Here is a 27,884-nt window from a genome sequence, read left to right as displayed (position 1 = left end):
GACATTTAACCATAAGGGAAAAAGTTGGGTAACAATTGAAAACGATCTTAGTGGCATTAGATTGAGTCAGATGATATGGGTTCCACCACAGTTCAGGGGAATTAAAGAAAGCACAAGTATCTACACTTTAAATGTTTTTAGGGTATGGGACAATTTACACAAAACTATGAAATGGGAATTTAATTCAATATTAATGCCTCTCACAAATACTGAGTACTTTCCCCCGGGAAAGAATAAGATATCAGGGAGATGGTTTAGGAAGGAGGATACCCAACTGAGAGATGTTTTGGTGGAGGGGGAACTGAGATCACTTAAAGAGTTAATAGAGAAGAAGGGAGACATTTTTATTAGAATAGATGAGTGGAAATATCATCAATTGAAAAGTTTTATTGGAAATCTACCGAAACCTTTGAGAATAAAACAGGAGTGGAATATGTTTGAAAGGTTGTTAGAGACACGAAGGGATGGGAAGCACGGTATTTCAAAAGTGTATAGAATACTCACAGAATTAGACACAAACACAAAGTTAATCTTTATGACAAAATGGGAAAGAGATATGGGAGTTGGGTTTGATGAAGATAGACAGAGAAAGATGTTTAGATTGATACACGATAATGTTAGTATGAGAGAGGTTGAGGTTAATTATAAGTGTGTGACACGATGGCACATTACACCGAGTGTAGAGCACAAGATGAATGGGGAAAATTCAAATATGTGCTGGAGAGGATGTGGAGAGATAGGTACGGTGTTTCACATATGGTGGGAATGTCCGAAAATCCAGGCGTTTTGGAAGATAATAGTCAAGTTGATTGAAGAAATAACTGAAATTGACATAGGGTTAGACCCAACGACGTGCCTCCTACACAATGTGGAGATGCCTGTAAATAAAGATTCAGGTATTTGGTACCTCTTGAATGCAGCGAAAGGGTTGATACCCAAGTTTTGGCGGAAAGCTGAGGTACCGAAGGAGGTAGACTGGATTAATAGAGTAAACCAGATAGGTAGAATGGAAAGATCATACCATATGCAGGAAGATAGGATGAGAGTTTATTTCAGGAGATGGGAAAAGTGGGAAAGAGCAGGATTGAAAGAGAAATATAGGACAATATGAACTAGGATGTTAACAAAAAATTAATAAGCCTCAAGAGATTAGAATGGGCTAGAGTCTGCAGAGGGGGAGGAGGGGGGAAGAGGGGCGGGAGGGGGGGGGGGTAGTGGGACGGGAAAGAAAAGAGTTTTTAGAAAGGGAAAGGTAGAAATGTAATAAATGTCTATTTGTATGAGAATTATTTCCCTTTTTGGGTTTTTGTATTAACATGAAAAATTTAATAAATATTTAAATTAAAAAAAAAAAAAAAAAAAAAAAAGAAATAACTGAAATACAGTGTGGAAAATATGATTTTACTTTTTGATCAAAGATATGCTTTAATTAAGGTTTAATGTAAAAAAAATTGCACTTGAAAGCAGAGCCAGGGCCAAAGTTGTAAGACACATGTACAGTATGCAAGAAGATTTTAAGGGCTTTCAAATTAAAGTAGTTGACTCAATGGCATTATGGAATATTCGGACTAATGACCAATTTCCTATGAACGAAAAACTAATAATGCATGTCTAGCTTAAAGTGGTTGTAAAGGCTGATGGTTTTTTACCTTCATGCATTCTATGCATGAAGGTAAAAAACCTTCTGTGTGAAGCATTGCCCCCAGCCCCCTCAATACTTACCTGAGCCCCATCGTGATGCATTGATGTGCACAACAGCCTTGGCTGTCCAGGGTCTCTGCCTCCTCATTGGCTGAGACAGCAAGCGGGAACCATTGGCTCCCACTGCTGTCAATCACAACCAGTCAGTCAATGAGGAGAGAGGGGGCTTGGGCCAAGTCACGGCTCCGTGTGTGAATGGACACATGGAGCTGGCGGCTTAGGAACATGCCTGCCCGGGTGCCTCCATAGCAACCTGCTTGCTATGGGGGCACCCGACAGAAAGGAGGAACCAGGAGCGCCAGCAGGGGACTCCAGAAGAGGAGGATCCAGGCTGCACTGTGCAAAACCACTGCACACGGAAGGTAAATATAACATGTTTGTTATTTTACAAAGAAAAAAGGAAACCTTTTGATATTGCTTTTAGGATACTTAATTTCCAGCATCACAATTTAAATAACATATGGCTGGACAACTTTTACTATGTTTGAAATAGTAAGTTCCAATAAAGTTTAAAAAAAAAAAAAACAGATTGGAGTTTTAAAATAGAACCTGATGTATTTTTTGTACTGAGTTCAAGTAGAGTAGTGATCACTAATAGTGTATTGTGGATTATACAACTGTAATCCCTTCCCTGCCGTCTGTTACCACTGTTCTTCTACTTGGCATACAGGTATCATATGGTAATATTGTGATGAAAATTAAATCTTATCTTGTTTTTTTTTTTCCATTTTTATGTTGTTGGATCAGGTTTTCTTAAATTACTCAATGAATAACTGCATGTTCATATGTGCAAATTACACATTTTATATTAAATGCACTGTATTGCTGTTTGTGATTTTAGACCCCAGGGACCAGTGTCTGAAAGGAGGAAAATATTTGTGCATCGTGCTTCCCTGCTAGAGTAAGTGGATATCTTCATTCTTTTATTATTCTGTTCATTTACTGTTAGTGAGCAGATGGAAATACTCTAAACAAATTATATTTTAGTTATATTTTTATAAGTGGATGTTTAATATCTAATGTTTAGAACTACTAATGTAAATAATCTAAATAAAATCTTCAGGCAATTTTTGTGGTTGTTTTGGCCAGAGTGTAAGGCCCCTTTCATACAAATGTTCAATCAAGCCTGCCTGTCCATGTTTCAGGCCAACCCGATTGAAAACTCCATTCTCCTCTATGGAGCGGCGGGTGTAAACCTACATCTAATCCAATCTGCTAGAATCAAACGGATTGCATGGCAGTTGGGTATAACAAGACAGGTAGGCTGTGTCTGTGTCCGCTATTAAAGTGTTACTAAACCCAGGACCCTGCATTCACTATATCTGCTCTCCCACAGTACACACAACATGGAAATGCAATTATTTAGTAAATATAAACTGCAAAATATCTTTTCTCATCAGTAGTTAGAGTAGTCTTGTGACCTCAGCACAGCACTGGTTAAAGCTTGTAGGAGTTTTTTTTTCTTTCTCGGAGGATGCAGGACCCCTTACCTATGTCTGGGCCGTGCTGATTGGCCCTGTGCTGATCACATGCACTCTCCCAAGAAAATAACACCTCTCTAGTAATACACACTAAACTGAGCATGTGACTATGGGTTCAGTCTGTCTTATCAGGTGGACATTTTAACAAGAGGAGGGGCAGAAAAAACAGGACCAAACAGCCTTTTTACACAATGCAGAGGATTAACCCCTTAGGTCCAACAGTGAGTATTACAAGCATGCTTTACTGCATATACAGACTGATTTTATTGCTGTGGGTTTAGTAACACTTTAAGGAAACCTTGAATATATAAATTCTTGGTACATGAAGACTAAAGTTGATAAATGCTGCCTTAGAACACGCATAGCACAATTAGGCCTATTTCACACAGGTTTCAGTTTGTATACGAGGAGTGTGAACAGCAAGCTTTGACAAAGCATTGGCAGAGCTTTCAGCAAACTTTTTGAAGCTTTTAAAGTACCATTCAGTTCCAGTTTGTTGAACACAGATCCTAATTGGAGTGCTGATGTGTCATTTTAAACAGACTGCTAGCTAAATGGCTAGCTAGACTGATAGCTAAAATGATCAATGGTGTCAGTGGGATTTATCTGAGAGGCAGAAATTACTCATTGCTCAAGGAACCCCTAGCAGCCTCTGGAGGAACCTTAGGGTTCTGTGGAACCCTGTAGTAGATGGTTTAAGTTGTATATTCGTTTAATCCATTGTTGGTCCCTTGTAACTTGTGTGTTTTTTTTTTTTTTTCCCCCCTGTGTGCTCTAACCACATATTATTCAGTCCACAGGATGTCAGGAAGTACAATCTGCTATAGTATGTCTAATAAACAATTGTGTTGCATCTTCTCCACTTTTTCTCCAGTGACCTGATGGAGGTGGAACATTTCCGAACCATCTACCACATGTTTTTGGCTGCCCTCTGTGTTTTTATGATTAGTACAGCAGCTGTGGATCTCATTGACCAAGGGAGGTTAGTGGGATCTCCAGATGTTTAATATCTCTTCATCTATGTTTTTTTTTATATCTGTGACCTTTTGGAAGCGGGGATTGTAACGTGAAAGTGGGCCAACCTTTCTAAAAGTTCTTCACGTTCCCTGGTTATATGTGTGGTGACTGTCCCAGACTGTGATGTCATCTATATGTTTTTATCAAGATAAAGACATCACATGGAAAAGGATGTTACTTAGGCTTATAATAACATTAGAGCAGGGGCGGACTGACAACTCATGGGGCCCCCGGGCAATAGGGGATCATGGGGCCCCTGTGTCCTTGCCCAAACTCAAAAACGCCTTTGAAAAAGTTACCAGGGGCATCTCATGGGGCCCCCTACTGACCCCGGGCCCTTGGGCAGTGCCCGAGTTTCCAAATGGTCAGTCCGCCCCTGCATTAGAGTTTATATTACCTTTTCATAAGGATTCAGTGTGTTATTATGTCTTTATTATAAACTGTGTGAGTGCCTCTATATGTGTAAAATCTCTAATCCTAATTGAAACATGATTCATCCCAGTAAATCTAGTCTCTGCTCTCTCTTTCTAGGGTGGTTTTGGAGTTTAATGTTCTCTCTTTTACCTTTGGACAACTTGGCACTGTTGCATGGTCCTGGATTTGTCTGTTTGTATATACGCTGTTGGTGCCTTACAAAGCACTAGTCTTTTGGGGGTCTTTGTATCCCAAATCCAATCACAAAATTATGTTGTCTGCCTTTGTAGGTATATTCCTACTTGTGAGTCAGACATGTGGCCTTTTTATTTTCCCTGTCTATGTGGTAAAACATTATCAGTTGCCTCCAGCATCAAGCTTCATCGTTATCCTCGAACAGGTGAGTTCTGTAAATAGTAGTGATCATTATAATTATCTTATAAATGTAGCACTACCCCCTGAGGAGTTGCTGAAGATTTGGGTCCCTCTATAGTCCTGCACAGCCAGGCAACATGCATTTTTCTTCAGACTTGTACTCCTGGGAGAGTAAACAGTCCATGAGCTTGGTTTTTAGGTTTTATTAGATGTATTTGAACTTACATGGGGTAAGGGGTGTATGCAATGCCCAAGGGAACTGCAACTGAGGACAACTTCCTGGCAACTATGTACTGTCTTTACACAGCAAAATGTTCCTCCTTGGAGAGCTCTCTAGCCTCTCCTGGTATACCACCCCAGATGAATCCTCCCCTCATCTGGCTATCTGGAGGAAATCCCTGGGCAAGGGGATCCAAAACCACCACTAAATGTAACAGTCCCAGGTATAGAGCTAGTCAGGTTCCCCACCAGAATGCCCTTTTCCCTTAACTGACCCAGGGGGTGTAGGATCACTCAGTTCTTCCCTGTGGGCTGGCGGCCATCTTCAGGCCTTTTGCTGAGCTGGCTCCTTCCCTGGCTCCACAGGTGGTCCTCCTTTTGGGGACCAGTGAGGCTGAGTGATCCTCCTGTCCAGGTCCCAGCATATATAGGTAGGCCCTTTCCCACTGGGACCCCTCCCAGGCTCCTACACCTTCCTCACATATTCCATCTGAACTCTCCTGCTGAGTGGCTCAGCCATACTTAAGGACTGTCTTGGCCCCATGCCAAGCCTCCAGCCTGGGGATTGGTCAGGATCCCTTAAGTATGCAGATCAACCCCTCCTCACCCCCCACCCACTGCATTCTAGAGACTTCTCCAAATCTCTAGCTCAAGAGGAGGTATCAGGGAATTGATTTGTAGAACCTCTCAGCCCTGACCTAAAGTTTACCCAGCTGACTATTGCCCAGGCTGCCTTTCTAACTATAAAAATAAATAACTAGCTCCCCCTCGCTATCTAGAGGAGCGCTACATAAACATTGCCAGTAAACAATGGTGACAGAAGGTGATACCCCATGTGTGTTAAGGAGACATTGACTAAAATGGTCTATTGAGCTGAAAATGCATTAATCATGCATTGATTTTGTGGCACCTTTCCTGTCGGTGGCATCCACCATATTACTTTCATTATAGGTTTCCTTTTTATTTCAGATTGTCTAGGCTAGTTTCATACCTTCTAACAATGTTTACCTTACTGATCAAAGAGGGCTAGGAACAAATGCCACCCGGAACACTTTGTGTGACAAATGGGAGCTGTAGAAGGTTTCCTTTAGTGCTGCTTATACTTGGGTAATACCTAATCTGTACCTTTTTCACAGAGCACCTACAGTGTATAGGTCTTACATGATGCTACTAGCCATGTAAGCAATTGTTTCACTGGTCCCATCTCCGTTTTTTAAGAAACAGCCACAATCATGAGCATTTATAACAGATGTAATGGTGCTGAATCAAGGCTGAGTGTAATGTATTATTTTTATAGTTTCCTGTTATGGAAAAGATGGAGCTGATGTTGTGCCTACTTTTGGCTGTTGATCTCTATTTCCCACACAGGTCAACAGTAGCCAGCCCTGCACTATTGGTCTACACTGATTCTGCCACCCAGGTCCATGTTCTATGTCCATAAAGCTAAGCTTATGGTTTCTTCATACAGGTTCGATTCCTTATGAAGAGTTACTCATTTTTAAGAGAGGCAGCTCCAGCTGTCCTACAGAAGGAAAGTAAGTATGCGTTGCTGTCCTATTTTTATTTAAAAAATGTCTCCACCCTGGCATCATATTTGGACTTTCTTTTTTCAAAATCTGCTATGGAACCAAACTCTTCAGTCCACCAGCAGACATTTTGCTGACAGCAGAATGCAAACAAAAGCGCCATCATTAAAAATAAAATGGTCGTAACCCCCCCCCCGCATTTGAATCAGTCTGGGATACATAGTACCTCTTCTCATTCACCAAAAAGAAAATAAAAACACAACACAGTTTTTGACAAGTCCTTTATTAAAATAAATAAAAATGTCCCCCAATTTTAAAACCATTTTAAATTATCCCGGATTGCCGCCTGTCAACCCACACAAAAAAATAAAAATAAAAAAAAAGCCTGCCAAACACGACTGCTTACATTGCTTGACAGTTGCCAAATGACAGTGCTGTTATCCTGCACCACTAAGTAAACTCTACACCTAGAGACCATGTCCTATGACATCACCCCTATGACGTCATGTGCCAGTCCTCTGAGACCCACCCTTTCCTGGCCTATTGGCCTGCATGCTCAGATATAGGTCTGGTATTGATTTTGGGAGGACCCCACAGGCATATACAGTATCTCACAGAAGTACGTACACCCCTCACATTTTAGTAAATATTTTATATCTTTTCATGTGACAACACTGAAGAAATGACACTTTGCTACAATGTAAAATAATGAGTATATAGCTTGTATAACCGTTTAAATTTGCTGTCCCCTCAAAATAACTCAACACACAGCCATTAATGTCTAAAGCGCTGGCAACAAAATGTCCACATTGGGCCCAATTAGCCATTTTCCCTCCCCGGTGTCATGTGACTCGTTAGTGTTACAAGGTCACAGGTGTGTTAAATTTGGTGTTATCATTCTCACTCTCTCATACTAGTCACTAGACATTCAACATGGCACCTCATGGCAAAGAACTCTGAGGATCTGAAAAGAAGAATTGTTTCTCTACATAAAGATGGCTTAGGCTATAAAAAGATTGCAAAGACCCTGAAACTGAGCTACAGCACGGTGACCGAGACCATACAGTGGTTTAACTGGACAGGTTCCACTCAGAACAGGCCTCGCCATGGTCGACCAAAGAAGTTGAGTGCATGTGCTCAGCGTCATATCCAGAGGTTGTCTTTGGGAAATAGATGTATGAGTGCTGCCAGCAATGCTGCAGAGGCTGAAGGGGTGGGGGGGTCAGTGCTCAGACCATACGCTGCACACTGCATCAAATTGGTCTGCATGGCTGTCGTCCCAGAAGGAAGCCTCTTCTAAAGATGATGCACAAGAAAGCCCGCAAACAGTTTGCTGAAGACAAGCAGACTAAGGACATGGATTACTGGAACCATGTCCTGTGGTCTAATGACACCAAGATAAACTTATTTGGTTCAGATGGTGTCAAGCGTGTCTGGCGGCAACCAGGTGAGGAGCACAAAGACAAGTGTCTTGCCTACAGTCAAGCATGGTGGTGGGAGTGTCATGGTCTGGGGCTGCATGAGTGCTGCCGGCACTGGGGAGCTACAGTTCATTGAGGGAACCATGAATGCCAACATGTACTGTGATATACTGAAGCAGAGCATGATCCCCTCCCTTCGGAGACTGGGCCGCAGGGCAGTATTCCAACATAACGACCCCAAACACACCTCCAAGATGACCACTGCCTTGCTAAAGAAGCTGAGGGTAAAGGTGATGGACTGGCCAAGCAAGTCTCCAGATGTAAACCCTATTGAGCATCTGTGGGGCATCAAACAGAAGGTGGAGGAGCGCAAAGTCTCTAACATCCACCAGCTCCGTGATGTTGTCATGGAGGAGTGGAAGAGGACTCCAGTAGCAACCTGTGAAGCTCTGGTGAACTCCATGCCCAAGAGAGTTAAGGTAGTGCTGGAAAATAATGGTGGCCACACAAAATATTGACACTTTTGGGCCCAATTTTGGACATTCTCACTTAGGGGTGTATTCACTTTTGTTGCCAGCGGTTTAGACATTAATGGCTGTGTGTTGAGTTATGTTGAGGGGACAGCAAATTTACACTGTTATACAAGCTGTACACTCACTACTTTATATTGTAGCAAAGTGTCATTTCTTCAGTGTTGTCACATGAAAAGATAGAATAAAATCTTTACAAAAATGTGAGAAGTGTACTACTTCTGTGAGATACTATATATATGGTACAGATTTTAAGCAGGAACCCACGTCCGTGTGTGTGTGTGTGTGTGTGTGTGTGTGTGTGTGTGTGTGTGTGTGTGTGTGTGTGTTTTGGCATGGGTTCCCACTTAAAATATGTACCAGACCCAAAGGAGGGGGTGGGTGGATCTTGTGTTTTGTTTAACCGCTTGCTGCCTGACCACCCACCCGCAATGTACTGCAGATGGGTGGCAGCTACAGGCAAAGCAACATACTGATACATTGCTCTGGCTTTACCAACACTGGGGGACACAGCGGAACAAAGATCCCAGTGAACGGGCTCCGGTGATCATGTGATTGCATCACAATGTTAAGCTGTTATGAATCAGATTGATTCATAACAACTTCTCTTCCTGGTGAGCTGTGATTGGCTCTCACATGATACATGGGACCAATCACAGCATCCTATACCATATGACCAGCTCTACCCAATCACAGATCACTATTACAGTATATTGAACTGTCATGAATCTAACTCCTTCATGACCAAAACAAGCTTTAAAAAAAAAGTGTTTTTTTTTTTTTTTTTAACCATTAGCCGTCCGGCCTATAGCTGTGTGGCGGCCGCAAAAGTGCTGCAGATTTCTGGGGTATACGCCATTTGATGTCCTCCTGCACATGCGCAGTTGCAGAGCCGCACAGCGGCACGATCTGTCACCGGCCGTGTACCTTGGACACGGTCGATGACAGATCTGAGTACCGGCCCCAGTTTCCGGTACCATGTGACCTGCTGTGACCAATCACAGCAGGTCACATGACAGTTGTATACAATGGATGGCTTCATTCATGCCATCCATTGTATACTAGTGCCTAGCTGAGAATGGTCACAGCAGGTCACATGCACATGTCATGTGATTAGCTGTGGCCAAATCTCAGCTAAGCACAAAAAAAAAAAAAAAAAATACTGATCATTTCCAAAAAGTAGTACAATGTTACTATGGTAACATTGTACTACTTTGGTCTTAGTAAAATATGAAAAAAAAATCTTAAAAAAATGTAATTAAAAATAATAAACAATTTATTTATATATATATATATATATATATATATATATATATATATATATATATATATATATTATAATTTTTTTTTTTTCTTTTCATACTGTTACCAGTCAGTGCCCCTGTTCACCGCTGTGACAGTATGTAAAAAAAAATAGTGAAAATAATTTTTTTCATTTTTTCATTTTCCGAAAAATTATGACAAAAAAAATACAACTTCAAAAAACTCGCCATTCCTCTTATGAAGTACGTTGGACTGTCTACTCTGCAAAAAGGGGTCATTTGGGGATATCTGTACTATTCTGACTTTCTTGGACCTCAAGAAATTAGATTGGCTGTCAGTACTTCAGGATTGATCAATATTCAGATCTATGCCATAGTTTGTGAACTCTATAACTTTCCTACAAACTAAATAATACATCCTAATTTGGGTTATTTTCACCAAAGACATGAAGCAGAATACATCTCGGCCTAAATTTATGAAGAACAATTATTTATTTGTAAACTTTTATAACAGAAACAAAAATTTTTGGTCTTTTTTTTTGTTAATTTAGCAAAAAATAAAAACCCCAGCGGTGATTAAATACCACCAAAAGAAAGCTCTAGTTGTGTGAAGAAAATGATAAAATTTTAGTTTGGGTACAGTGTTGTATGACCACGCAATGTCATTCAAAGTGTGAGAGCTCTGAAACGTGAAAACTGGCCTGGGCAGGAAGGTGTAAAATTGTCTGGTATTGAAATGGTTAAATAAAAAAAAAAAAAATTTAATACTGTATTGAGAACCTTTTTTTGTACCCATAACAAATTTTATCATTTTTTTCACACAAATAGAGCTTTCTAGTGGTATTTAATCACAACTGAGTTTTTTTTTTTATTTTTTGCTAAAAAAACCTGAAACCTTTGCGGAAAAAAAACCCACTTTTTTCTTTTTCTGTTATATAATTATAAATAACCTTTCTTCATGAATTTAGGTCAAAATGTACACTAATGTTTTTGGTGAAAATACCCCGTATTAGTGTATATTATTTAGTATGTTGGAAAGTTTTTTAGAGTCCAAACCATGGTATATACTGTATATCTGACAATCGATCAATCCTGATGTACTGTATAGGTAAAAGACACACAGTGAGCGCTCTCAAAGAAACAGCAGCTGAACATCCAGGATAAACGCATGTAAAAATCCTCAGTAAAACATATACATATAAAATGCAGCGCTGTAAAATGATCAAATCATGCAAATCAACACAATAATAGTCCTGAAAAGGTGCTCATTAATTCCCAGTGTCAATGGAAAGAATGCAAACTAACCAGAAGTGCATTTGAAGTACGCATGTGTGTAAGAAATCCTGGAGATTCCCCTCTCTCCCTCTGGTCAGAAACTGGATATGTGCTGAAATGGATGATAACGCCCTCTTGTGGAAAAGCGAAATCCTGCAGGCCAGGAAGCTCCCAGGATAGGATATTCCTCTTCAATTGAACCAAGGCTGGGATTGAAATCACTCTGTGGCTGTGAAATTGGGAGAGAGACCCCTCACAGAGAACACAGAGAGATACTCATAGTGTAGTATATTACTTCAATTTATTTAAAAAAAAAAAAAAAAGTAAAAAACATGTAATCAGGTGGCAAGTGAAAGTGACCCACTGACCCTCTTAAAATCAAAGGTGGCCGCCAGGCCTCCACATGGCACCGGCGAAGTAGTGTCAATGACGTCCACAGGCTCCCCTGACGCGTTTCGTGCGCACGCACTTCTTCTGAGGTAGAGCAAGGACCATCATGACAGCAGCGCCGTTTAATTTATATAGTATCTGGCCCATGTGCATTACGGCAGCCATTTTGCCGTAGCCCGCATGTCTGCGATTGTGAAGTGCACATGTGCGGCGCCATTTTACCAGGGGCAAATTGCAATCAACATTATAATGACAGGCAATGGCAAATCTCCTGCAGTATATTGAAATGCTCACCCGAAATCGGGTATATCAAGCTACAGCATATAATGCTGTAAACGTGATTAATCTACGATATGTCTGGACATAATCCTTGTTTTTGTTGCCCAAGAGAGGGGAATTGAGCAACTTTATATGCACAGCCATAAACAAGGGTATTTTCAAAAATGGAGGTATCATCGCATCAAAACGTATGCCACAAATGTCCGCAGTCAATCCACTACTAAACATAAAATAAACGTAATATCAATTAAAATCCGAATTTCGTATTAAAAATATATGCAAGCCGTTTATTAGTGGAAATTATATATAAAAAATCTTTTGAATAAAATATATATAAAAAAAGATTTTTCGTACTAAAATGTATTTATTCAAAAATGCATGAAAAAAATGCATGAAAAATTGCATGAGAAAAACGTATGAAAACGGGAAAATGGCCACCTGGTAAAATTGGCAAACATGATCAACATCCTTCAATATTGTGTCTGGGGTGATCAATCTTTAAAATAAAACATGATCATGATGAAAAATAAAGTAGTATAATAAATAAAAAATAAAATATAAAAAATAAATATAAAAACGCACTATACCATAGAAGGAATTCAGCTATTATCAATAAAGCAATACACATCCAGTTCGATATTAAGCCCAACTGGATGGAACGTATCTAATTCATATACTGTATATACTTGGTCTCAAGTTGAATCCTGATGGATAGAACAAATACCCCCCAAATTACCCATTTTCTGAAAATAGACAGTCCAAGATATTTAGTAAGAGGCATGGTGAGTTTTATAGAGGTTGTAATTATTTTGTTACAATTTTTGAGGAAAATGTGATTATTATTATTATTTTTTTTTTTTTTACATAATGTCAGCAGTCCAGTACAGAATTATTATATAACTGGTGTGGCAGTGATCAGGGACACTAACTGGTGACAGTATGTAAAAAAAAAAAAAATAAAAAATAATTACATTTTTTTTATTTCAAACTTTTTTGTTTTTTATTTTTAATTACATTTATTTTATTTTTTTTCAACACACTGTGACCAAAGTAATACAATGTTACCATAGTAACAGTGAACTACTCTAGGCAGGTGATGAGGATTTTTTTTTTTGTTTGTTTACACATTATGATTGCTAATACCAATGTATTTAATTGGTATTTGCAATCATTGTTACTGAATAAAACTGATTCATTCAGTTTTTTGTTCTGATTAGCTGTGATTGGGCAAAGCTCATCACATGATACAGATGGGCTGTGATTGGCCCTGTATGTACCATGTGACTGGTTTGACCAATCACAGCTAACAACACAATTGACAGGAAGCCATCTATTGTATACAATTGACATGTGATCTGCTGTGATTGGTCACAGGACACTGGCAATGGGCCGGTGTAGTGATACATCATGATGCCAGATCGCGCCGATATGCGGCTCCTTCTGATAGGACGTCCTATGACACCCAGTTAAGAGGTGTGTCCCGCCAAGCCATCAATCTGCTATAGGCCGGGCAGGAAGGTGTTAACCACTTGCTGACCGCCTGCCCGCATTGTGCAGGCGAGTAGCAGCTCTGGGCAAAGCGACGTAACTTTACATCGCTCTCTATTTCGGATTATGAACATAACTACACCCCCCCCTGCTGCCCCCGTCAGTCCAGGGAGAGAATAGAGAACACTGTTTTGCCTGTAATGCAGCCTTACGGCACTGAACCCGCACAGATGCAACCCTGTTCAGTTTTAAAGCTGACCAAGGTGCTTCTAGCTGGGTGCTATATGGTTCCAAGGCAGTTACCCCTCAGTATGGGGACTGAGTCCTTGAAGGTATTTATGACAATACCTGCCGTGATGGGTGAAGTTTGGTGCCTGACGGAAATCGGGGACCTGCAGCGGGAATGGTAAGACATCTCCTTTTTTTTTTTTTTTTCTCTCTGTAAAGAGAAACAAAGCTCTAAATTGGAGGGAAAAGGAGAGGTGTTGTGACTGAGTTTCCACCAGGGGGAGTGCTCACTGTTGTTCCCGAGATGTGCATGCTCTTTTTGTTTTTGGCCACTAGAGGGAGTGGGGCTAGAAACAGAAGTCGGCCATATTTTGTTTATCTGGAGGCCAGGACACACATGGGCTGCTGCTGAGAAATCTCTTGTGGCCAAGACAAAGAGCAGGCTATGCAGTAGGGGCTATTTAGTAGGGGCATGTGAGTACTCCCCTGAGGGGGAAGCGTGGACCGGTCAGTCGGGAGCTGCCCTAGGTGGCTTATAAGGCAGCATTTGCATTGAGTGTTTTTACTTCAGCACACTACTTGCATAACTGTATCATTGTGTTCTGTGTTTACTATTGGAGGTGCAAAGGTTTGCGGCACTGGAAGTGATGTCTTCCAGAAAGTGGAGTGGGGGAGGTGCAGCAGGAAAGGCCACTGATGTACCGCCACCATGTCCTGAGGAACATAGTCGAATGTCCGCTGTAATATCCTCTCCTGACAGACCAGAAGTGACTGGGTAGTCTGAGCTGCTGTGTCTATCTGGCATTGTAGCTACTACTGGGGCTTCTGCCTCAGCATATGTAACCAAGGATGATCTTGCTTCAGCCTTAGTGGGTTTAGAAGATAAAATCACTGGCATGATTGCATAATTTTCTCAGGAGACTAAGAAGTGGGGTAGATCCCCACCACTAGAACCACCAATACTGGAGCAGGAATGGGTGGAGCCTGAGGATGAGGAAGAGCTGAAGGAAGGTTAGGCAGTAGAATTTCTGTCTAAGTCACAGCCAGAGGAGAAGCATGAGGGCTTTGCCTCCCAGTCTCAGAGATTTTTAGTCCAAGACCTTACTGATATGGTACGGTCTGGATCCAAACCTCTGAAGTTACTTATTCTTCCCTGGGCTCTTTGAAGCCCCCACAGAGTACTCGGGCCTTTCCGGTGCATCCTCTTCTGGAGTAAATTATATATGCTGACGGGGATCACCCAGACAGGGTTTTTTTTTCCACCAAAGAGGTTTTCTGTTTTGTACACCATGGAACAAAAATGTGTTGAGAAATAGGGGTTGCCTGTAGTGGGTGCAGCTGTTTTATCCCTGAATAAATCTTTAACATGTCCTGTGGATAATGAACAGGCTTTCAAGGACTCAGCAGATAAGAAGCTGGAGTCTCTCCTTAAGGCCTCCTTCTTCCTGGCAGGTTCTGCTGCGCAGCTGTGGCAGCTATTGGCATTTGCCAGAGTCTTTTTGACCACGTCAAGCAACGGATTGGAAGACCATCGGTGCAGGGGGAATGTTGGCCGAGGATTTGGAGGATGTTCTGCATCCTTTTGTGTTTCATGGTTAATGCTCTTAAGGATTCAATTCAGTAAATTTCTCGCTTGGCCCTCTTATCAGTGCACATGCTTAGGGTTTTGTGGCTAAAGAGTTGGTGAGCAGAACTACCATGCAAAAAATTGTTGGCAGGTTTTCCCTTTCATGGGGAATGGCTGTTTGGGGAAGATTAGGACAAATACATCCAAAAGATTTCAAGTGGCATCGGTTGCTGGGCCCTCATCTACCAGACAGTCGTTTACCACACACAGGTCCCAGCCTCCAGGGGTAGATCTCAGAATGAAAACCCAAGGCGGCCCTGGGGGGGCAAATGTCATCTAAGACAGATCCAAATTCCACCTACTTATGAAGGGGTGCCCCCACTTGTATGGGTGGGAGGAAGGCTTTTGAATTTTGTGGCTGCATGGAGGGCTTTAATCCAAAACAAATGGGTAATTTCCACGATTCCTCTGGGGTACAGACTAGATTTTCGGATATTTCCCCTCTCAGGTTTCTAAGATCAAATGTACCATTGAATCCAGAGAAAAGAAGAACTTTATTTCAGGCACTAGATTGCCTAATGGTTCAATGAGTATTCACAGAAGTTCCAGTGAGAGGTTTCAGGGGTTTTACTCAAACCTGTTTACAGTTCCAAAACCAAATGGGCATGTAAGGCCTATTTTGGACCTCAAAAGGGCTAAATCAGTTCCTATATGTCCGATAGTTTCATATGGAATCGGTTCAGTCAGTAGTGCATAACCTACAGGAGGGAGATCTTTTTGACATCCATAGACATCAAGGACACATACCTGCTTGTACCGATATTCATTCCTCACCAAAGATTTCTGCAGTTTGCAGTAGGGGCTTGGTGTTTTCAGTTCATAGCACTACTGTTTGGGCTGGCCACGGCTCCCAGAGTTTTCACAAAAATTCTTGCTCCAGTGTAGGGGCTACTCAGAACTCTGGGAGTATTGGCCACAGGCCATCAAGATGATCTCTTGCTCAGAAATCAGTCAGTGCCAGATCTGCAGCAGGAATTGGTCTTTACAATGCAGATCCTGGAACAGCTGGACTTGGTGCTCGACCTCAAGAAGTCGGCCCTGGAAGCAGTGCAGAGCCTGGAGTATTTGGGGATGGACCTAGATACGGTTCAAGCAAAGGTATTTCTGCCTTCAGAGAAACATTGCGCCCTGAGGAACGAGGTTTGCAGTTTGAAGGCCAAAGGCATCCTTCAATTCGCCTCTGTATGAGGTTGCTGTGGAAGATGGTGTCCTAGTTTGAGGCTATTCCCTATGCTCAATTCCCCTACAGACCGCTGCAAAGGTACATTCTGTCTGTTTGGAACAAAAAGATTCCGGCCCTGGATTGCTGCATATCTCTGTCTCCAGAGGTGCAGCAGAGCCTGAATTGGTGGTTGATAGCTCACAATTTAGAGAAGGGAAGATCCTTTCGGCCAGTGGTGTGGAGGTTGGTAACCACTGATGCAAGCCTTTCAGGTTGGTGGGTACAATTCAAGGAACATGGCTTCCATGGGAAAGTGTTTTTTTCCAATCATTGTCCTGGGACTTTGAGCAGTGAGGCTGGCTCTGAGATATTGGACATCCAGGCTTCACGGTTGGCCTGTAAGGGTCCAGTTCGACATGCCACAGCAGTCGCATACATCAACCACCAGGGTGGTACCAGGAGTTGAGGTGCTCAGAAGGAAGTGAACTACATTCTGACCTGGGCAGAGAGATGTGTTCCAAGTCTGTCAGCAGTGTTCATTCCAGGTGTGGAAAATTGTCAGGCGGATTATTACCGGTAGTTGATTCCAGGGGAATGGGCTTTGTATCCCAATGTTTTCAAGGAAATCTGCCAGAAATGGGGTTGCCTGGATGTAGCTCTATTGGCATCCAGGTTCAACAACAAGGTTGGTCTTTTTGTGTCCAGGATAAGGGACCCTCGCGCGGCAGGGGTAGATGCCTTTAGTGATTCCTGGGAACCAGTTCTTGCTGATTTATACCTTTTCTCCGATCCAGCTGCTGCAGCATCTCTTACGCAGGATTCGGGAGGAGTCTTTTCTGGTGATTCTGATTTCTGAAGGCCTGGTACGCAGACATGAAGATGGCAGTAGACGGGCTGTGGGCCTTGCCATATCAGCTTGACAGTTCTCTCAAGGTCCTATATTGCACGCTGCTTTACGGTCACTAAATTTGATGGCTTGGCTATTGAAACCCAGATCCTGAAGGATAGGGGAGTGTTGGATTCTGTCTGCCCCATCATGTTGGGTGCTAGAAAGGAAGTTTCTAGGAACATCTATTACTGAACCTGTAAGACTTGCATTGCCGGTTGTGAGGTTCACAAATGGCACCCACGAAAGTATGTGATTGGCAGGATTCTGTTGTCTTCAAACAGGGTTGCAGAAGAATTTGGCTGTTGGTCCCATTAAGGGCCAGGTTTCTGCATTAGCTAATTTTTCCAGAGGCTCATTGCGCCTCACTCCTTGGTCTGCACTTTTTTACAAGGAGTGATGCGTATGGCTCCTCCTGTTAGGTTGCCTTTGTATCCTTGGGACCCGAACCTGGTTTTGAAGGTTTTGCAAAAGCTGCCATTTGAACCTATTGGAGAGATTCCACTGGTCCTGTTGACTCGTAAGGTGATGTTTCTAGTGGCAATCACTTCTGAGAGAAGGGTGTCGTTTCTCTGCCAGATAGAGCTGGCAGCTCCATTTCTGGTTTTGCATCATAAGGTAGCATTGCGACCTCATCCGTGCTTTTTACCAAAGGTGGTTTCTAGCTTTCATCTCAGTCAGGACATAGTTCTGCCTTCATTCTTTCCTAGGCCTCTGTCAGCAAGAGAGAGATCTCTGCATACCTTGGATGTGGTTTGTGCTATAAGGTCTTCTTGAAGGCGACAGCACAAGTCAGGAGGTCAGATGCTCTATTTGTGCTGCCAAGGGGGCCAAGAAGGGCCAGGCGGCATCCAAGGCAACTATTTCTCACTGGACCTGCTAATTGATCATTCAAGCCTATGGTTTGAAAGGTAAAGTTCCACCCTTTCGGGTGAAGACACACTCCACCAGGAGTGTGGAATCATCTTGGGCAATCTGCCATCAGGCTTTAGTGGCTCAGGTTTACAAGGCCGCTGCATGGTCTTTGGTTCACACATTCACAAGGTTCTACCAGGTAGATGTCAGAGCAGCAGAGCATTCTGCCTTTGGCCGCAGTGTTTTACGGAGGGTTGAGTTGGTCCTGAGGGATTATTGATGGTGGCTATCATGGTGTCACCCTCCCCTCAAATTTCTTATTGCTTTGGGACATCCCATATAGTCATGAACAGCCTGCTCTGTGTCCCATGATGTACGATAAAGAAAATTGGATTTGTTTTCTACATACTTACCTGTAAAATTTCTTGAGTACATCACGGGACACAGAGGTTCCGCTCCTCTTTCTGGAATGTCATTGCTTGCTACAAAAACTGAGGTACTTCCTGTATAGGAGGGGTTATATAGGGGAGGACCTCCTCTGTGATTGGTCGGCCAGTGTCCATTCACCTATAGGTGACCTGTAACCCACATAGTCATGAATAGCCTGCTCTGTGTCCTGTGATGTGCTCCAAGAAATAGATTTACAGGTAAGTATGTAGAAATGTTTTTTTGTTTTTTTTCCAGTATTTTTTTAGTTCATATCACTAAAAATAAAAAATGCAGTGGTAATCAAATACCACCAAAAGAAAGCTCTATTTGTGTGAAAAAAGGACATACATTTTTTTGGGGTACAGCGTTGCATGACCGCGTAATTACCAGTTGAAATAACACCTAATAGCCTAATGCCTAATAGCAAAAAAATGGCCAGGTCAGGAAGGGGGGGGATAAATATTCTGGAGGGCAAGCGGTTAATGCCGGCTCTTTTGTTTACACTCTGCTGTCAGAGTGGAATCCTACACTCTTCTGGCAGACAGCAGGGATGAGTCGTAGTAATAAACCACTCATTAAAGTATCAAAAATGCACGAAGTAGCTCTGCAGCTACGCTACAAAATGACATGGAAAATCAGTTAAACATTTCACAGCACTGCTGAGAACCTAGCCTTAGCCCTGGTTTACACTGGAGTGACTTGTCTTGCGATTTGACAGCTTTCAAATATAATCAAAAAGCCTGCAAATACCCAAACCTAATTGTGCACAAAGCAGCAAACACACCAAGAGGATATTATCTCTACATCACAAATCCAAATAAATCTCTAGTGTTGTGCTAACTGAAGTATAAATGAAAATAAAACATTCTCATAAATGATATACAATTAATATATATCCTATGAAGGACAGATAAAAATAAGTGCTCAATAGTGAACCATTGCCAGAAATTGAAGTGCAAATAAGATTTAACATATATGGAACAGTCCTTTTATAGGATGTATAGAATAGTCCCCGTATTCTGTGACGAGTAGTTGAAAATCTTCATTCAAATATAGCTACCAACATCAATACTGCACCACTGTAATGACAAATTGGAGGCTTACCAGATCCTTTGACTCCTTGACTATAGGGGATCAACAAACACCTGATATAAATAATTCCATATGCGTGTCTTTGCACATAGAGCAGCTTATTCATTTTTAATGGATTGCCTTACGCATGACAAACAAGCTCCAGTATCTTTTTGAGAATTGCAGGTTTTATTTGTATGCAAAATTGTGCATCTTGTTTGGGGTGCCATTAACCATGTAGGGTACTGCAGGTGTAATCCAGGTTTTTTTGCATGTTCACATGCTACCCAAGTTCTGCCTATTTGGTGAACTGTACATTAAGAACTACTGTTATAGTGCTAGTGTTTAAGGCTTGTTATTAATGCAGACACAAAAGTCGTGCCTTTTGGTATAGGGCATGGCACATGCTTTCATAGATGTAGACTTAATATCTCCCATGTACTTCTTCCTACAGGCAAAGAGGTTCAACTGCCACAATTTTCCAGTTACCTGTATTTTCTCTTCTGTCCAACACTGATCTATAGAGACAGCTATCCCAGGTAAAAAGTCTTGCATGACCTAATCATTGTGTGTATGTGCTTCCCTTGTCTGCACTGGACTAGGGATATTTACAACTGCATGTAAATGTTTGGAATACATTGTGCTGTTTTCTACAGATGAACATGCTATACTACCTTGGAGCTTGAAACCCTATACTCAACAATAGGAAATGATAGCATTATGTGCACAGCTGTATGTGTATATGTAATATATATATATATATATGTAATATATATATATATATATATATATATATATATATATATATATATATATATATAAAATTATTATTTATTTTTATCTTGGAAGGAGGGGGGGGGGGTCATCCTTCGGAGTACAGAGAAAAATTGGTAAGCACACCATGAAAAAAATGCAATAACGAGGTGGGTCTTGAAACGCACCTATTCACGGTGTACGTACTAACATATGTCAGTCAGGGCTTAGACAAGGGGTGGGCGGGAGGGGCAGCTGCCCTGGTAGCCATAGTTTACTGTAGGAATGGGGGCACCTTCCTTCTGTTACAAGGCTGACAAAAGTAGTGACAATGGCACAGATTTTGACAAGCGAATGAGAATTTCAATCCATCGATGGACAGCTTTAGACCAATACAGATTTGCCCCAGTTCAGATATCCCCCCTAAGTGGAGATCTCTCCTTCCGCCTTCTCCTTAGTACTAATCTCTTCCTCAAATACATATCTGATCTTATCCAGTGCAGTTCTCCCCCCTCCATAATGCACTCACTGGACCAGGCAGCTCAGAGAGAGAAGCCCACCTTCAGCTAGATCATGTGACCTAGGGAGAGCCTCTGAACTACTTAAGTAATTCACTTAGAATTGCCAGTTTCTACAACCTGACGGGCAGCAGCAGGGGCTGTGTTGTTTCTGGTGCTTGGAGGCTGTAAGCGCTAGCTGCTGCACCTTAGACCAGCTCTGGGGACCCCCCCCCCTCCTTACTTTAGCTACGCCTGTCTATGTACTTGTCATTTATATTCTCATTCTGAAAACTACAATCACTTGAATTCTAGGTAAACTGCTAAATGCTCCTCTCTACATTCCCCAGCCACAAGTGTAAGCCAGGCTTAAAGCTGCCCATGGATGGATCTTTATAAAAAAAGCGCCCATACCCCTAGCCACACATTCGTGGTAGATGAGGGAATCCTCCCTACTATTGTATTCTGACAATGGGGACTCTCAGAATACACTAATCAGCGCTGCTGATGTGCTGATCGATGCACAATTTTCCAATTGGCCTTTAGATTGACTGTTGGTCTTTAGATTGACTGACTGCTCTTGAATGGGAATGGTCATAGATGATCGAAATTTGGCCAGTCCCTGCTGAATTAGATGAATTGCAGTCCATCTATGGCCACCTTTAATCTTATTTTTTAAACTTTTGCTGTTAAGTGTATTTTACACTGCTTAACCACTTTAGCCCCTGAAGGTATCCCCCCGCCCCCCTTCCCGGCTTGGCCATTTTTTTCCTATTCGCCACTGTGTTTTTTTAACAGGTAATTGCGTGGTCATGCAATGCTGTACCCAAATGAAATTTCTGTCCTTCTTATAACATAAACAGAGATTTCCTTTTGGTGGTATTTGAACATCACTGGGTTTTTATTTTTGTGATATAAATGAAAAAAGACCCCCACCCCTCCCCCAAATAATTTCTACTTTTTCTGTTATAAAAAATATCCAATAAAGTCAAATTTTTAGTAATACATATAGGCCAAAACCTAATCTGCTACATGTCTTTTGGTAAAAAAAATCCCAATAGATGCATATTAATTGGTTTGTGTGAAAGTTATAGCATCTACAAATTATGGTGTATATACAGTACATTGTAATTTACGCAGCTTTTACTTTCTGACTGCCTAACACAGTTCTTCAGGTGGTAAAATGCCAGGGCAGGACAACCCCCCCCCCCAAATTACCCCTTTTTGGAAAGTAGACACCCCAAGGAATTTGCTGGGAGGAATGTTGTCCATGGAAGATTTTTTTTTTTTTTTTTTTTACACCAAGTTTTCATTTAAAAGATATACTGTATTACTTACACATGCCATGGATATATGTGGAATAACACACCAAAACACATTCTGCTGCTACTTCTGAGTATGGGGATACCACATGTGAGAGACGTTTTGGCAGCCTAGCCACATAGAGGCCCCCAAAATCCAATGACCACCTTCAGGCTTTCAAAGGGCATATTTCCTCATATCACTCCCTCACTACCTATCACCGTTTTGGAGGCCCTAAAATGCCAGGATAGTACAAACACCCCCCCACAAATGACCCCTTTTTGGAAAGTAAACACCCCAAGAAATTTGATAAGAGGCATGGTGAGCATATTTCATATACCATTTTTTTTCGTCACAGGGTTTTAAAAAAGAAAAGAAAAAAAAATGTTTCATTTTTTTTCTCCTTCATTTTCCAAAAACTTGTAGCAACAAATAAAATCTGCAATATGCACACCATGCCCCTTAGCAAACACCTTGGAGTGTCTACTTTCCAAAAAGGGGTCATTAGTGGGGTTGCTTCTACTATCCTGGCATTTAGAAACTTATGCCACACATCACCCACTCTTCTAATGGCTATAGTTTAAAGTTGTCAGCACGCAGCTAACTTTGGCATGGTACATTTTTTAATTTCTTAACCCCTTTATGCCGGTTGCACACAAATGTGCGGCCTCCCAGCATCTGGGCCTAGATGCCGAGCGACCGAACATTTTCGTTCAGTATACAAAATACATATGTGCTGAGAGCGCGTGCCCTGTGCGCTCCCAGCACACGTACGGTACTCGTGGAAAGGTCCCAGTCTCCTCTTGCGATCGGGACATTTCCTGATCTTGTGACCGTCGTGACGACGTGTCACGGCGGTCACATGATCCCTAAACCCTGCCCGTCCCGGCTTCTGGAACTCTTAAAGGACAATGAGGCGCCGGCGGGAAAGGGTTAAACATGTAACCGTGAGCAGGAACTTCTAAGGAGCTCACAGGTATCGCCAGCCTGGGTCTGATCAATACTCAAAATCTTGCTGATGTTTGCTCCCTCTGGTCTCAGTTTTTATATTAAAAATTACATTACCAGTGTTTAACAGGTTCTGTAGTATTTTAAAACATGTCCTCTATGCGAGCTTTAGGAATGTCGATGGGAGTTTGGTTTTAAGGTTACAGATGTCAGAGCTTCATAAACATACTGGGGGTTATTACTAAAACTAGAGAGTGCAAAATCTGGTGCAAATCCACATAGAAACCAATCACCTTCCTGGTTATATTGCTTTATTGAACTAGCTGAAGGTAGAAGACAATTCACTACCATGTACAGCTGCACCAGATTCCGAGTGCTCTAGTCTTAGTAAATCTACCCCACTGTTTCCCATACACACCCATCTTTGCCTAATTAAAAGGTATGCGCTAATAACAAACTTATACAAAGGTGTATATCATCATCCAAAAACATTTAGTGTTTAAAATAAATAATTATAGTGTCCAAACATAAATTAGTGTCCAAAAAATATATCTTCAGTGACTTGAACCAATTGTGAAAAATCCACCACCAAAGGAGATTAAATGAACTCACCAGAGCTAATGGCTGGTCAGATTATAAACCAGCAACAGCGCTTGTGCTCTGGGAGCAATGAACCCGATGTCCAAATAGATATGGTGATGTTTCAGATACTTCCAGATAATAACAATCACAGACAAACAACTTTACAGCCCAAGCTCTTATGATGAACTTCTCCACTCTTTCTCATACCTCCATGAGAGCATGCAGTACACTCAGGGACAAAAAAGAGAACATAATGGTGCAATATGTTTTTTTCATTTATCTCTTTAATAAAAAAGGTATAAGGAAACTCACAAACAAGGTGTCCAACAGACACCAGCTTCAATCGCAAAAACAAGGTGAGATACAGGTACCGCCCCTTGATGACGTCTGTGTGACGAAACCGGTTGGGCGTGGCATACTCGATGCGGACGTTAGAGAGCCTTGTTGTTCTGTGCTGTATGGGAGAGATCCGCGGTGAGCGGTAACTGTATCTCACCTTGTTTTGCAATTGAAGCTGGTGTCTGTTGGACACCTTGTTTGTGAGTTTCCTTATACCTTTTTTATTAAAGAGATAAATGAAAAAAACGTATTGCACCATTATGTTCTCTTTTTTGTCCCTGAGTGTACTGCATGCTCTCATGGAGGTATGAGAAAGAGTGGAGAAGTTCATCATAAGAGCTTGGGCTGCAAAGTTGTTTGTCTGTGATTATTATTATCTGGAAGTATCTGAAACATCACCATATCTATTTGGACATCGGGTTCATTGCTCCCAGAGCACAAGCGCTGTTGCTGGTGTGCTATTACTTTGTGGAACGTTTCGCCGAATCGTTCACGAAATATCGCGGTTTTTGTGGAGAAATTTTCCCATAGGAATGAATGGAGCAATTAGAGTGAGAAGTGACAAATCTAGAGTGTAGAAGGAAAAATCAGAACATGATTTGTAAACTGCCATCAGTCTGTCATTTTCAAGCCCACCTACACATATCTTATATCAAAACGTTCAGCTAACCCTGCTGTCACTAAAAATGTTCACGGCTAGGACATACTCCTGATAGTTTTCAGAATATCACCATTTGTTTGCAACTCACCCCTCCCATTGACTTTCATTGAAACTCCACTCTAGATACCTGAAATTTTAAGGAACGTTTTTAAACTGCGACTGTGCCTTCATTTTTTATCTTTCAGAGACATACTATACATCAAATTCATTTTCTTGTGATTCTTGCAATACCAAGCTCTTCGCAGTAGCATTTATACTTTTAAAACTACAAGTGTTTGAAGATGGCAATCTCCAGTGAAGTTGGCAAGTTTAAACAGTGTGTTTAGAACAGGCATGCTGACATTCCTGACTGAGTGAGTTGCTATAGCAACCAAACATGACTCACGCAGCTGAGTCATCAGGCTAACTGTGAGCTGCAAAATACAAGCTGAAATCCATTTCTCACTATCAGGCTTGCAATGTGCACTGCTTACATTTCATCATTACTTGGTAAAGGTTACTTGCAAGAACACTTTACACAATTTCCCCAGAAATTGTAGATTTTCTAGTAATATATATGTGAGATAACAGTAAGGGGTCTCAAATGCAAAAACACTTAAAAATGAGAGGCACAGGGAACAACCATCAGCTTCCAAGTGTTCCGGAATGGGGTTCTAGGCTCAGAGAAGTTTCTATTGCCTCAGTGTCACTGAACTTCTCTAGTGACATCCTCATATGTCAGTATCATTGAACTTCATTAGATCAGATCCTCTTCATTATATGTCAGTATTGCTGAACTCCCCAGAGAGATCCTAATGTTGGTATCACTCCTGTCAGTAATCACTGTACATCCATCAGAAAGATCCTTGCATCAGTATCAATGAACTTCCACTTAGAGAAATCCTCACCTCAGTGTCACTGAGTTGGCCCCAGAGAGATCCTTCACCTGGTCACTGAGCTTTCCCATCCTCTCCAACTACTAAGTAACCTCGAACTACCAAAATATCAACCTATGGAGAGTCAAATTTGAATTTTACATTAAAATCTTTCTTTTGGCTTGTATGTTCACATCCAAATCTTTCTGGCTCTATAAACCATCTAAAAACACAAATAATTCAGATTTGATCAACCCTGCGGTGGCAAAACCCATTTCCCAGAATCCTTTGCAAAGATATGCAAATGAGCAGGTTCAGCCAGTAAAATTCAAATCATGCCTCTGCTGATAACTGTCACCAGTGTGCTTATGAGATCTCTCAACTGAATTTTCCTGCCATAGCTGGACACAGGAGCAGGACCACGGCAACCGCCTGTAAAATGACAGCCCTTCTTAACTACAAAGGTTAGGGGGGGGGGGGGGGGGGGTATTCTGCTTTAACAAAGCCTTCATTTTTCCTTCATGTAATCCTCCCAGCACTTTGTTATGTGGCAATTTAAGTGTCTGCTGTCATCTCAGGAAGTAGCTGGTGCAGCCTCTCCAAATATACAAGTATAGAATCGAAATTCAAGAAACCTCCAGGTGGTAATGTTGTGTTATTAACCCCTCGCCTACAGGGCACCTATACCCCCTTCCTGCCTACAGGGCACTTCTACCCCCTTCCTGCCCAGGCCAATTTCCAGCTTTCAGCGCTGTTGCACTTTGAATGACAATTGCGCAGTCATGCAACACTGTACCCATATGAAATTTTTATCATTTTTTTGTGACAAATAGAGCTTTATTTTGGTGGTATTTAATCACCTCTGGGTTTTTTATTTTTTCTTAAACAAACCAAAAACCACTGAAAATTTTGAAAAAAAATGTTTTTTCTTAGTTTTTGTTATAAAACTTTGTAAATAAGTGACTTTTCTCCTTCACTGATGTGCGCTAATGAGGCTGCACTGATGGGCACTGATAGGCTGCACTGATGGACACTGATAGGTGGCACTGATGGGCACTGATGAGGAGGCACTGGTAGGTGGCACTGATGGGCATTGACAGGCATCACTGATGGGCGCTGAAAGGCAGCACTGATACATGGCACTGATATATGGCACTGGTAGACGGCATTGATAGGCGGCACTGACTGGCACTAATAGGTGGCACTGATGCACACTGATAGGCAGCACTGACTGGCACTGATAGGTGGTACTGACTGGCACTGATTGGCATTGATAGGTGGCACTGACTGGCACTGATGGGTGACACTGAAAGGCAGCTCAGATGGGCACTGATATGTGGCATTGATGTGCACTGGTAGGCACTGATATGTGGCACTGATGTGGCACTGAAGGGCACTGGCATGAGGCACTGATGAGCACTGACATAAGGCACTGATGGACACTGACAGGTGGCAATGCTGGGGCTACATTGATCATCAGGGCAACATTGATCATGCTGTAGCATTTATACTTTTAAAACTACAAGTGTTTGAAGATGGCAATCGCCAGTGAAGTTGGCAAGTTGCAGCAGTGTGTTTAGAACAGCACTTCTAACATTTCTGACTGAGTGAGTTGCTATAGCAACCAAAGGTCACTCAAGAGGCCGATGACTCACCAGGCTGGACTGTGAGCTTCAAAATACAAGCTGAAATGCATTTCTCACTATCAGGCTTGCAATGTGCACTGCTTACATTTCATCAATCATTTGGTAAAGGTTGTAGCAAGAACACTTTACACAATTTCCCCAGAAATTGTAGATTTTCTAGTTAGGATTATTGTTGCCAAAATTTATTTCGGGTGGGATATGCTGCTTTGGTGTTTTTTGTAAGTGGCGCTTTTTTCTTTTTTAATTTGGTATTGATTGTAACACCCATCTTTGCAACTAGCAATGTAATGGTAATGGTTCAATGCCTTGACCAAAGTGGTGTAGTAATGTGTGAACCTCACTGTTTTTGTTTTTTTTCTGTGCAGAACACCATATATCAGGTGGAAATATGTAATCAAGAACTTTTCACAGGTAGTACATATTATGATTTTGTTTGTGTTATTTCTATATGGTTATTTAACCACTTTAAGTCCGGACACTTTTACCCCCTTCCTGTCCAGGCCAATTTTCAGCTTTCAGTGCTATCACACTTTGCATGACGTTGAGCGGTTATGCAACACTGTACTCATATGAGCTTTTTAGCATTTTTTTGAAACAGATAAAACTTTATTTTGGTGGTATTTATTCACCACTGGGATTTTTATTTTTTTTGCTATATAAATGAAA

At 41.6% G+C, this 27,884-nt stretch overlaps 1 protein-coding gene across 1 annotated transcript in view; it reads left to right on the top strand.

Annotated features, from left to right (window-relative positions):
• The window catches only part of LOC149450831 (sterol O-acyltransferase 2-like), a 64,706-nt gene that overhangs the window by 13,618 nt on the left and 23,204 nt on the right, over positions 1-27,884 (top strand). Inside the window, exons 4-9 of the mRNA XM_089691471.1 lie at positions 2,543-2,602; positions 4,057-4,164; positions 4,731-5,013; positions 6,676-6,742; positions 20,091-20,175; positions 27,584-27,629. Coding sequence (XP_089547597.1) covers positions 2,543-2,602; positions 4,057-4,164; positions 4,731-5,013; positions 6,676-6,742; positions 20,091-20,175; positions 27,584-27,629 — 649 coding nt within the window. The remainder of the gene's footprint in view (positions 1-2,542; positions 2,603-4,056; positions 4,165-4,730; positions 5,014-6,675; positions 6,743-20,090; positions 20,176-27,583; positions 27,630-27,884) is intronic.

Source organism: Staurois parvus, unplaced genomic scaffold (genome assembly GCF_062004578.1).
Source record: "Staurois parvus isolate SC_StPar_1 unplaced genomic scaffold, SC_StPar_1.0 ptg000562l, whole genome shotgun sequence".
Lineage (NCBI taxonomy): Eukaryota > Metazoa > Chordata > Amphibia > Anura > Ranidae > Staurois > Staurois parvus.
The sequence above is the reverse complement of the archived record's forward strand: the minus strand, read 5'-3'. Positions and strand labels throughout refer to the sequence as shown.